General features: G+C 35.8%; 1 protein-coding gene across 5 annotated transcripts in view; it reads right to left on the reverse strand.

Annotated features, from left to right (window-relative positions):
* Nucleotides 1-12798, reverse strand: part of ZBBX (zinc finger B-box domain containing) — a 112041-nt gene that overhangs the window by 26015 nt on the left and 73228 nt on the right. For all 5 annotated transcript variants that reach the window (XM_073803870.1, XM_073803869.1, XM_019946309.3 and 2 more), the window contains 4 exons: nt 5022-5131; nt 4541-4641; nt 3281-3360; nt 1363-1502 (listed from right to left, as the gene is read on the reverse strand). In XM_073803870.1, the coding sequence (XP_073659971.1) occupies nt 1363-1502; nt 3281-3360; nt 4541-4641; nt 5022-5131 (431 nt within the window). The remainder of the gene's footprint in view (nt 1-1362; nt 1503-3280; nt 3361-4540; nt 4642-5021; nt 5132-12798) is intronic.

Genomic DNA, 12798 nt, shown 5'->3' on the forward strand with positions numbered 1-12798 from the left:
CACTGAACCTACTTTGTATTATTCTATAATGTTGGATACAAGTCATTATACATTTGTCCAAACCCAGAGAACGTACAACACCAAGAGTGAATCCTAATGTAAACTGTGGATTCTGGGTAAAAATGATGTGTCTATGTTCATTGATTTTAACAAAGTATTGTTAAATAATTTGTACTACTCTGGTTTGGGATGCTGATAGTGGAAGAAGATATGAGTTTGTGGAGTCTGAGGGTACATGGGAACTCTGTACTTTATGCTCAATTTTCCTATGAACCTAAAACTGCTCTAAAAAATAAAGTCTATTCAAATAAATTAAGTATCTTTAAAGTAACACTTAATGGGCATTTGTATTCAGCATTTTCCCAAAGGCAATTGGAACTCCATGCTCCAGGTAGGTTAAAAAGACCTTCTGGCTTAGACCTGGAGCCCTGTAAAGTCCTAAATTCCCATGTGGGTATAGTTCATTGTCATATGATTTTGAGGCTTCGTAGCTGAAAATGTTAAAACCAGCATGATGACTACAAATCATTGCTCTCTACCATCTGTTTCCCAATGAAAAGGTAATCATCAGTTTTACAACTAGTCACTTTAAATAATGATCTCTGGCATCTCTAAAATTCTTCACATAAGATATATTTATTGGTTTTTCTGAAAATCCTAAGTAGATAATATAAAATCCTAAGTAGATAAAAGCAGATTAGAAATAATCTAGTTCCCATATTTTAGTTTCGGAAAGTGAGATCTAAGAAAGGAAGTGACATGTTCAAGGTCACACAGCAATTTAAGGCAGAAATGAAAACAAAACCTGACTCGCAGGCCAGGATACTTTGCTATGACTGTCTTTAAATGATGATCTCAGCATCTAGAAATTAAAACCAGACATTAGCACACAGTATTCTAATCTATAGATCCCAAGGGTACTACTAGTAATAACAATGTAGATATATAAACGGATGATTTGTTTTGGTTTTATCACTAATGTGAAACTTTACACAAACTTAAATATTTTAGGAAAAGATTTAGTGCAAGGGAGGGAGGACAAAAGAGTGTCAATCAGACTTTTGTCACTAAAAGCCCATCTACGTAATCCTTTAAATGCTAGCTCAGTCCATAGTAACTTTTAGAGTAGTCCTATACCGGCTGCTTTTTCCTCTGAATACAAATACCATTGTCCATTGACCAAAAAGAGTATTTGATAGAAAATTATGTATTTTCAACCAATTTTCTCCTGAGGACTAAATCTTCTGGTTTTAAAATGAACAGCAAAATAGGCAAAGCTTTTACATACTGCAATACCTATTGGTTTTATTAAGTTACTAACATTCACCATTAATAATATTAAGCAACAACAAAAAAAGTTACCTTTTGAGTTATCTTTACAATAAGAAGTGTTGTTGCTCAGATGAAGATGTAAGAGGTGTGTTTTTCCCTTGGTGAAAATATGATGTTGACGGATGTCATTTTCATATAGAAAAGTATTCTGATAATCATGAAATGTGCAACTTTCATGTTTAGGGACAAGCAAAAGAATAGAGTTGAAAGAAATTATATATAAAAAAGTTAAAAGACCCAGCTTATTAAAATAAATACAGTAAAACCTTAAGGGAATAGGGTTATTCACATTAATTTAATATTTGCTTCAACATACTGTTGACAATTCTGAACTACAAGTAACTAAACAGTATTATGAATTTAAAGGAAATAGGCAACTGGGACAAACCTGATTTAACTACAAATTTTTAATTGACAGTTTCTTGTTAAAAATATTCTGAAATAGGGGCTTCCCTGGTGGTGCAGTGGTTGAGAGTCTGCCTGCCGATACAGGGGACACGGGTTCGTGCCCTGGTCCGGGAGGATCCCACATGCCGCGGAGTGGCTGGGTCCGTGAGCCATGGCCACTGAGCCTGCGCGTCCGGAGCCTGTGCTCCGCAACGGGAGAGGCCACAACTGTGAGAGGCCCGCGTACCACAAAAAAAAAAAAAAAAATTCTGAAATAAGTTTGGTTTCTTATGGTCTTTCTTCTAAAAATGGAGAGTTATCTTTCAATCTCATCAAGCTCATGAAATCAATGTTTTATTGGTTAAATAAACTTTTTATTTGTTCATCATGAACTATATGAGTTCAAAAGCCTTATGTGGTGTAGGTTCAAAAACCTTACATAGCCTTATGTAAGCTCTACATAGTACCATCATAAAAACTCATGGATTATGCTTAACCAAAAAGGTCCTCTTGTGTCACTTATGATGCTTTATGACTCTTAGAAAAGACGCTCTATGGGCACCTCCAAACCCAGATGCAAAACTATTGCCAAACTGTAATCAGTAACTTTCTCTGCCTTGTCTAACATGGAGGTCAAAGCAAAGACTTGTGATAAGATATACAAAAGAATCAAGTTTGAGAGTAGAAATCCATTTCCTTAGGGATACAGTAGTGCATATAAACCTTATATACTGACCATAAGGCTGTCTCCTGCCAAAAGCACATTTGCTGCTAAATATCTGGGTCTATGTGTCCAAACGTGGGGCTTTTCGGGTCTGAGGGCATCACTTAGGCCCACTGCTGCTCCAAAGTGCTGACAGGGGCCTAAGGTGATCTGAACATATAAACAAAGAATCGGTGTAGGGGCTACTTAATAGGAACTTCATTCTGCTGTTTACCCAACTTAATGCTTTGTAGTCAAAACATGTGAAATCCTAGCTAAAGTTTCAACAGCAAAGAGGACTTAGAATAATTTTTAGCATTACTAACAGATACAGCTAGATATTATTTTTCATTTGGAAATGACAAAATTCTAAAAAAAATTTACAAGCTGAATCATTATAATTCATTATTTAATTTATCACACAGTAAAATCTACCTAGGAAGTAATCTATAGTTTGGGGGATTTTCTTGTCTCTCAACTTATTAACGTACCTGTTTTTATTTAGGGTTCATAACAAACTGAAGAAAAATCCAAAGAGTATCTTTGGAGAAAGTAAGGAAGTTCATATGAAATATATGACTTGGGAGGCCATTTCAAATAATAACAATTCCTAAATACAGAAGCATCTATTAAATAATCCAGATATTAGGTAAGAGTATAAACATATCATTATAGATAATTTTCTAATTACTGAATGCTGAAAATATTAGCAATATTGTACCCAAATTTAAACATGGCTTAAATAAAATATATTCTAACATTAAAGTCACATTTTTTTTATGTTGTGAATTTCTCAAGAGATAGTTAATTTTTGGTGAGTTTTTAATAAGTATCAAAAGTGAATTAGAAAGATCTTACCTTTGTTGACTGTCTGCATCTGCTAACTCAACTTTATAAGGCACGACATTTCCCGGTTCTTCAAATTCTGCTTCATCAGTCTTATTAAACGCATGTTGTATAATATTAGTATGTTCAACAAATTCATAATACATTAACCAGCTAATTTGTGCATAATATTTAGAGAATTTTTTTTCTCACAAAGAAATGTCATGAGCTCTCTGACTATATGCCATAGAGCATTAGTTCTAGGAGAACTAAACAAATTCAACAGGTATTTGCTGAGGGCTTTTGCTGTGTCAGTACATTTATCACTACTATCACACCCAGAACCAAATATAACAACTTAGGTTTTATTTTGTAACTACTAAGTGCCAAGTAGATCAGTGATTAAGATGTTTTTCATTCTCTGGACAGCATGTCATACCATATGCATCAACAATTTAATGAAGAGCACACACGAATACACATGCATGTATGTATTTATTTGTTCAGAATCTTCAATTTATCCAGAGCAGAAATAAAAATGTTGCCAGGCATACACACACACACACACACACACACACACACACACACACAGCAGAAGCTATTAACCTCAAGAAGAAAGTAGTACTTAAAAAGGTACTTCCTCATTGTAGTCCTTCTCTGTGACAACCATAGTAAGAGCAACATTGAGGACAGGGGGTATACTCAGCTACTAGAGGACTAGAAAGTCAGAAATGCACTGAGTTTATCACAACTTAACCCTTCAGCCTGGAGCTCTAGCTCTGACTGGCTCTAGCTGCAGCTTATTCTACCTGGTGTCTTCTAGAGGTTTGTATTCAATTTATTATTATACTAAATCCCTTAAATCTTAATACTATTTTTCCTTTAAATAGAAAATATTAAATGACATTCAACAAACTAAATTTATACAAATTTTATTAAATAAATATCATATAATGAGAATAGTCTTTGTTAAAAAGCCTGATAACACAGAGAACTAAATAAAACAAACACTAAACTACATTTCTACAAGTTAAAAGAGTGAAACGTCTTCTCATCTCCCATACTATGACACAATACCAATTTAGCTCACAAATTTACTGTCTACATTAAAATAATAGTCTGTTGTATTCCTGTCAGCATATTTAAATTCAAATACTTGTAAATTTATAGTACTTGTTATATACTTGTAAATTTATTTCAACAAGAAATCTTGTTGAAAATAATATGTAGTTGTAACTGTATGTTATGAATTTCCTGTTTGTTAAGTAATATGAGTGGTCATTATGAACTTACATCATCCAGTTCGACTATTTTTAGAGACGGTTCAGGTCTCTCTCTGTTTAATTCTTCTACTGGCAGAAAAAGAGCTGGGGGTTGTATTTTGATATCTTCAACTAGAAAATAAGATTAAAAATAATATCATCAAAGCATATACCTTACCTGATAATTCATCTTCAAATAACATAGGCAACAATAGAAGAAGAATGTTCTCCTGTGCATCCATACAAAGGAATAAATACTGTCAATTTTCCCAGTTCAAGTAAAATACACATTTACTTAACATTCGATTTTTAAATGAAACTATTTAAACTAAGGCAAAGTAAATCTAGAGAATGGCAAGGAGAGTGTGCATGATTTTGATCTGGAGATAAAGTGTACACAGTGCAGTTGAGAATGATACAGTAAAGAAAATGAAAAGCAGATGCTGATTAATGCTCAGTGTATATAATTTGAAATAGTAAATTTGAAAATATCTAATTAAGGCTGAACTAACCATCACTATCTTCATCATTTTCATTCTGAGAACACTGTGCCTCACTACCTGTTTTACACTGAGGTGTAAAGGTGTCCACTAGCATGTTTTGAAGTTGCTCCTGTGGAGTTCTACAAAACAAGAAAGAAGCAATTAAAAGCCTAAAGTACATTATCTGAAATTTCTCCAGACAAGATCTTGATGTATTTCACAAACAAGTGAGTCTACAAAATTAATAATGAAAACCATAGCCATACCTCTAATTCACAGAAGAAAAGTACAACTGTGTAACATAATCTTAATCTACTAAAATAATTTTGTAAATCAAATTAACATCACACAAGGTTTTTAATTTCATATCTTATTGTTTTTCCTTTAGGATGAAAATCAAAGTTATGATAGAATTCGGTATTTTTGCAAAAAAACACATGGAATCCATGAAACATATCACACTGTTTAAAAAGCTAATTTACAAATGTGTGTTGTATCTCACAGACTTGGCATTATGTTGATAAGTTCTAAGAGAACTGAAGACATTTTTCTGAACTTCCACCAAGCCAGTCGCGTAATAAAATAAGCTTCCACGATAAGAATGTGAGGTGTTCCGGCTGTAGCATCTATTATTTAATTAACAATGAGGTCTGATGTGGCCTGTCTCACATACAAGGCAATGAAGCACAGGAATTCTTAGAGGCCTTGTGCATTTGGTTCCAAAGGATAGTCCCAAACAATGGGGAAGGGAGTCACTTTTTAACTGCCCTTAAACCGCACAGCTCTTCTAGATTATGCATGCTCATTGAGTCCCCATATAAAAGTCAGGGCCTTCTTAATAATATTAGCTGGTGACAATAATACAAAAAATGTACCAGGCTATGTTCTAAACAACTTGGGGTACTGAATCTTAACAGGAATATTAAATAGGTGCTAATATTATCTAAGTTTGATGAGAAAATTAAAGCACAAAGAAGTAAACCAACTTGTTCTGTCATTCAGGTAGTAAATGCAGCAAAGACAATTTGAACTCAAGCAGTCTGCCTCCCTAAGCCCATGTTCTTAATCATTACTCTATATTGCCTCTCTCACAATTTGCAAAGGTACTAAAAATTTAATGATCTCCTGGCAAACTGTGACTATGTGCATTTCCCCAGTATATGTAATGTATATATCAGAACACTCCAAAATATTTATGTATTATCCAGCTTTGAAGAGCATGTCATCTTACATCCAAAATTTAATTAAATGATGGAAAATATTAAAGAGTAAAGTTCAAAGACAAACTGGCATCTGGTCACCAGCCTCTTTCCAGTTTGACATAGATATACTGTACTAAAAATTCAGTCACTGATACACATAAATGTACTAATATCCAGATACTCCTTCATTAAGTGAAAACTTACCTAATTTTAGGAGGAAAGCCCTGAACCAAAGACTTAGAGAGTCCAGTTAATAAAGCACTGGAGCTGAAGGGGTCCCTTAGATTATTTATTCCAAACTCAATGTTTTTCAGGTGATAAAATTTGGACCAAGAGAATTAAAGTGATTTGCCCATGAACAAACAACTAGTTAGTCAATAAACTAACTCTACATTCTGGATTGGGACCCTAACACAATTGCTTTGTCAAAAGATCATGCCACATAAATAAAAGATGACATATGCTTTAGAATAGGATTACCTCACCAGATTTTCCTCTTTTAAAATTTAAACAAATATGTATTGAGCATTGACCAATTCATTTGGGGAAACCAAATTGACCAAATCATTCTTGTGATGAATGGTTCTAACACTGTGAATCAGTGTTAGGCTGTTTGCATCAGAATCACCAGAGATCTTTTTGAATGCAGAGTCTCATACCCATCCTTAAAAACACTGATTTTTAGGTCTGTCTGGGGCCAGGAGGAGAAATCAGCATTCTAAAAACCTCCCCCCATGCTTCTGATGATCAGCTAGAACTGAGAAGTACATATAATAAAAAGAGTAGGGGAACTGGAGTAGAAATACCAGCTAATTTTTAATATCCACCCTTAAAATACTCTAAATCCAAATTGTATGATCTCTTTCATGAAACTTTCCTAGCATTTAGAAGAACCACTAGAAACAAAAGAGAAAATAAACCAGTGGGACTACATCAAACTAAAAAGCATCTGCACAGCAAAGGAGACCATCAACAAAATGAAAAGACAGCCTACCAAATGAGAATATATTTGCAAATCATGTATTTAATAAGGAACTAATATCTAAGTAATATCTAAGATATATAAATCAACAACAAAAATCCCAAAGAACCCAATTAAAAATCGGCAGAGGATCTGAATAGACATTTTTCCAAAGAAGACATACAGATGGCCAACAGGCACATGAAAAGGTGTTCAACATCACTAATTATTAGGGAAATGCAAATGAAAACCACAATGAGATATCACCTCACACCTGCTAGAATGGCCATCGTCACAAAGGAATAGCAAATGTTGGAGAAGATATGGAGAAAAGGGAACTTTATACACTGTTAGTGGAAATGTAATTTGGTGTAGCCACTATGGAAAACGGTATGGAGATTCCTCAAAAAATTAAGAATAGAACTACCATATGATCTAGCTATTCCATTTCTGGGTATTTATCTGAAGAAAATGAAAATAATAATTTGAAAAGATATATGTACCCCTTTGCAGCTTTATTTACAGTAGCCAGGATATGGAAAAAACCTAAGTGCCCAGCAACAGATGAATGGATAAAAATGTGGTTATACACACACACACACACACACACACACACACACACACACACACACACACACACACACACACTAGGGAATACTACTTAGCTATAAGCAAACATAATCTTGACATTTGTGACAACATAGATAGACCTTGATAGTATAAGTGAAAAATGTCAGAGAAAGAAAAATGATTTCACTCATAAGTGAAATATAAAAAAATCAAAAATAAACAAAACAAAACAAAAACAAACACATTAATACAGAGAACAGATTAGTGGTTACCAGAGGGGAAGGGGAGTAGAAGAGGGTGAAATGAGTAAAGGTGGTCAACTGCACAGTAACGAATGGAAACTAAACTTTTGGTCGTGAGCAGGTTGCAGTGTATACGTGAGCAGGTTGCAGTGTGAAATATAATCTGCACACATGAAACATATATATAATGTTATAAACAATGTTATCTCAACTACAACAAAAAGAACCACTGGAGATATTAAGATTGCTATTAAGGTGTATCAACACTTACGTATTGGCAGGTAAAATACAAAAATCATTACTATCCAAATCAGAAAAGTGATATAAAAACAAAATGCAATAGAATATATATTTATAAGCCTGTTAAGCCTTTTATAAAATATGACAATTATAGGCAGAAATGAAGTCAGTCATTTAACAAAAGTGTTCTTCTTTTACTGTATAGGAAACTCAGTGTGAAGGGCCTTGAAAGGCAGCCACTAAAAAAGATAAGTGACCTTGGGATTACTTTTATGTACTAATTCCTAAGCTAGAAAGAGGCAATTGACAGATATACACTACTAAGTTTCACACCTGAAAGACTGTTATGGACATAATACTTTAAAAGAGATACAGACAACTTGGACAATAGTTACATAGGAATAACCAGAATAGTCTATGTATGAACTTAAAACCCTGCCACGTAAACCACAATGGGATATAACTACACACCTGTTAAAACAACCATCAAAAGAAAAAATAACCTGAGAATACCAGGCACTGGCAAGGATGTGGAGCAACTGGAACTCTCACGCATTACAGAAAAAAATGCAAAACTATTCAGTCACTTTGGAAACAGTTTGGCAGTTTCTCATCAAGATAAACATATATTTACCATATAACTCAGCCATCCCGGTCCAGGTATTTACCCAGGGAATTAAAAACTTATATTCAAACAAAAACCTATATGCAAATGTTTATAATAGATTTAGTCATAATTGCCCAAAACTAGAAACCAGCAGGATGTTGTTTAACAGATGAATGGATAAAATATATACCATGATTATGAAATACTACTCTACCCTAAAAAGGAACAGACTTTGATTCACTCAAGAACATGGTTGAATCTTAAATGCATTTTGCTAAATGAAGGATGCAAAAAGCTACATATTTTATGATTTAATTTACATGACATTCAGAAAAAGGCAAATGTATAAGGATGGAAACAGACCAACAGTTGTCATGGGTTGAGGAAGAAGGGTTGACTAAAGAAAGAGGAAGCATGAGGGATTATGGGGTGATGGAACTGTATTCTTCAGTACTGTGGTGAACACATGGCTCTAGGCATTGGCAAAAGCCCACAGAACTGTACACAAGTTTATTCAAATTTTAAAAAGTACTCAGGATATGGGCATACCCCAAAGAATGGTCGAACCACTCTAAAGGAGATGGGAAAGTAATGAGTGCCACGACCTAAGCAACTTTGGAAAACAAGATTTTGACTGGATACTGTAGAAAGCACTATACACAGTGTACTCTAATTGGTAAATGTTTCTCACAGTGAAATTCGTTAGAGATTCTGAAACTACTTCACACATATATTAAGGGTGATAAATTAATAAATATATTATAGATACTGAGAGCCAGGATTCTCACTGCAGGTGAAAGAAACCACAAATAAGCAAAGGGAGAATGTAAATGAACCAGTTGATGTTGGCTTGGATGTATGAATATGAACTCATGTTTACTTTAATAGATATCCAGGTAGACAGGTACAGAAGTAAATTTAGTTGTGTGTGTATCCTGGGTTAGTATATATACATGTATCTCCTAGATGTTCTCTGAGAAAACCTAGGGTCTGTGACTCCTGAGTAGCAAGGTGCACACCTAAGTTGAGATCTTGGTTTCTGAATAACAGTCTCCAGTAAAAGGAATCAGGTTTCCTTGGAAAGATGATTCCCGGGTTAGGACAGGAAAATGCATCTCAGGTGCTAGAAAAATAAAGAGATGTTCAACGCAAACCAACCAACAAACAAAAAATGGCAAGAACGTATTGAAAGAAGCAAGAAGTCAACCTGAAGGAGTTCTCAATGATCAAAGCAGGAACTTGAGTCAAAAAATAAATGACAATCGTATTGGCTATTAATCCAAAATAAAATAAATATCCATGAGTCCACATAAATAAACAATTGAATAAATAAACCAAAGTGGGAAAAGAGATATTCTTCCTTGAAGAATTCCAATTAATAAATGTAGAAGGAATAGAGGAAATAGAAAATCCCCACTAGAGCAGCAGAGGAATAACTGCTACAGGCAAAATCCACTGACAAATGCTAAAATTAGTAGATGAAAGTTTAAAGAAAAACAGAATTTTGCATCATCTCAAAGTATCTCCCCTAAAATATTTATTACTGTGATGTGATTAAGTCCCCCCCCCACCCAATTCATATGTTGAAATTCTAACACTCAGTGTGATGGCATTAAGAGATGAGGCCTTTGGGAGGTGATTAAGTCATGAAGGCAGAGTCCCCACATGGGATTAGCACCTTTATAGAAGAGGCTCATGAGAGCCCTGCGAAGACACCATGAAAAGATTTCTCCTATGAACCAGGAAGCAGGCCATCACCAGACTCTGAATCTGCTGGTATCTTGATCTGGGACTTCCTAACCGCAGGAACACTGAGAAATAAATGTTTGTTTTTTATAAGCCACCCAGTCTATGGTATTCTGTTATAACATCCCAAATGGACAAAGACAGAAATGGGTACCAGAAGTGGGGTGCTGCTATAAAATTCCTTAAAATGTGAAAGCAGCTTTGGAGCTGGCTAATTAGTAAAGGCTGGAAGAGGTCTGAAGTTCACGCTAGGAAAAGGCTACATTGCTATTAATAGACCTTTAAAGACAATTCTGGTAAGGGCTCAAAAAAAAGAGAGAGCTGTAGAAAAAGCTTCAATAGTCTTAAAGAATACCGAAGTAATCCTGAATAGAATGTCAGTAGTAATATGGATGGTAAATGCCATTTTGATGAGGTATCAGATGGAAGTAAGGAACAATTTATCATACAATGGAGGAAAGGCAATCCTTGCTAATAAAGTGGCAAAGAGCTTAGCTGAATTGCATTCATGTCCTAGTGTTTTATGGAAGGTAGAACTTGTGAGTAATGAAATTAGACATATGGCCGAGGCAATTTCTAAGCAAAGTGTTGAAGCAGAGGCCTGGTTTCTCATGACTGCTCATAACAAAATGCAAGGAAGAGAGGAATGAATTAAAGACAGAATTAATCAAAAGAGAAGCAAAACTTAAAGATTTGGAACATTCTCAGCCTATTTATATTTATATTGAAAAGTATGACACAACCTATACAGGAGAGAATAGGAAGTATATGGCCTAAAGGATCATCTCACAGGGAGATCAGTTAGCCATCTAAACAGAAGATATGACCTATTATCCAAGACAATGGAAGAATGATCCCAAAGGCAATTCAGAAATCATCAGGGCTATCTCTCCCATCACAGACAGCCCCATTAGAGCAACAGCCCAGTAAATCCCTGGGGGCAAGGCTGCCCTTGTGACCCCAGACTAGACCAGCCACACAATTCAAACCCAGGGGAGTCACAGGCATGTCACCGAGCTCAGAGCCATCTTAGGAATGGGGCCACTCAAAGCCACAGGGCAGAGCCAACCAGAGCCTTGGGGGCCCAGCCCCTGCCAGGCAAAGCTCGGGGCAGAACTGCTGCCTCAGTGTGTCCAGAAGTGGGGCTTCTATCCCAGTGGGCCTGGACAGCAGAGGATACTCTCAAGATTTAAGGTCTAATAGCATTTACCCCGTTAGGTTTCAGACTTGCTCAGGACCTGTTACTTCTTTTTTATTTCCAATTTTTCCCTTTTAGAATGGGAATATCTATCCTATGCCTGTCCCACTTTTGTATTTTGGAAGCACAGAACGTGTTTGATTTCATACGTTCACAGTTAGAGAGCAATTTGTCTCAGAATGAATCAAACATTGAATCTCACCCATATCTGATTTAGATGATACTTAGATAAGACTTTAGAATTAAGACTTCAGAATTTTGAGTTGATGATGAAAGGAGTTAAGACTTTTGGAGCTATTGGGATAGAATGAACATATTTTGCACGCGAGCAAGACATAAACTGGTGGAGGGCAAGGAGCAGAAAGCTCTCTTCTGAATGTTTGTGTCCCCACAAAATTCCTATGTTGAAATTCTAACCTCCAAGGTGATGGTATTAGGTGGTGAGCCTTTGGGAGGTGATTAGGTCAAGAGGGTAGCACCCCCATGAATGGGATTAGTCTCTCCCCAAGAGAGACCTCTCACCCCTTCTGCCCTGTGAGGACACAGTGAGAAGACAGCCCTCTATGAACCAGGAAGCTGGGTCTCTCCAGTCACCAAGTCTGCTGGCACCTTGATCTTAACTTCCCACCCTTAAGAACTGTGAAAAATAAATGTGTGTTGTTTATAAGCCACCCAGTCTATGGTATTCTGACAGCTTGAACAGACCACAATGTTAATTATGAAAGGAAAAGAGTGGTTTTGCAGCAGGGAACCTTGGTGAGTACCACATTAACCATGTGCTCAAGGTTAACATCCAGGTGATGAGATATACTGATAGTATGATCGGGTGATATCATGCACTGAGAAGGGTGCACCCTCTCTGTGGCATTCTTCCTCAAAATGCACAACCTCAATCTAATTACGAAAAAACACCAGATAGACCCACACTGAGTATATTCTATGAAATACCCAGCAAGTACTCATGTCCAGGTCATGAAGACAAGGGAAGACTGAGGAATTGCAATGGATAAGGAGATAGGACAAAACTGCAATGTGAGATCC

Source organism: Tursiops truncatus, chromosome 4, assembly GCF_011762595.2.
Source record: "Tursiops truncatus isolate mTurTru1 chromosome 4, mTurTru1.mat.Y, whole genome shotgun sequence".
Taxonomy (NCBI): domain Eukaryota; kingdom Metazoa; phylum Chordata; class Mammalia; order Artiodactyla; family Delphinidae; genus Tursiops; species Tursiops truncatus.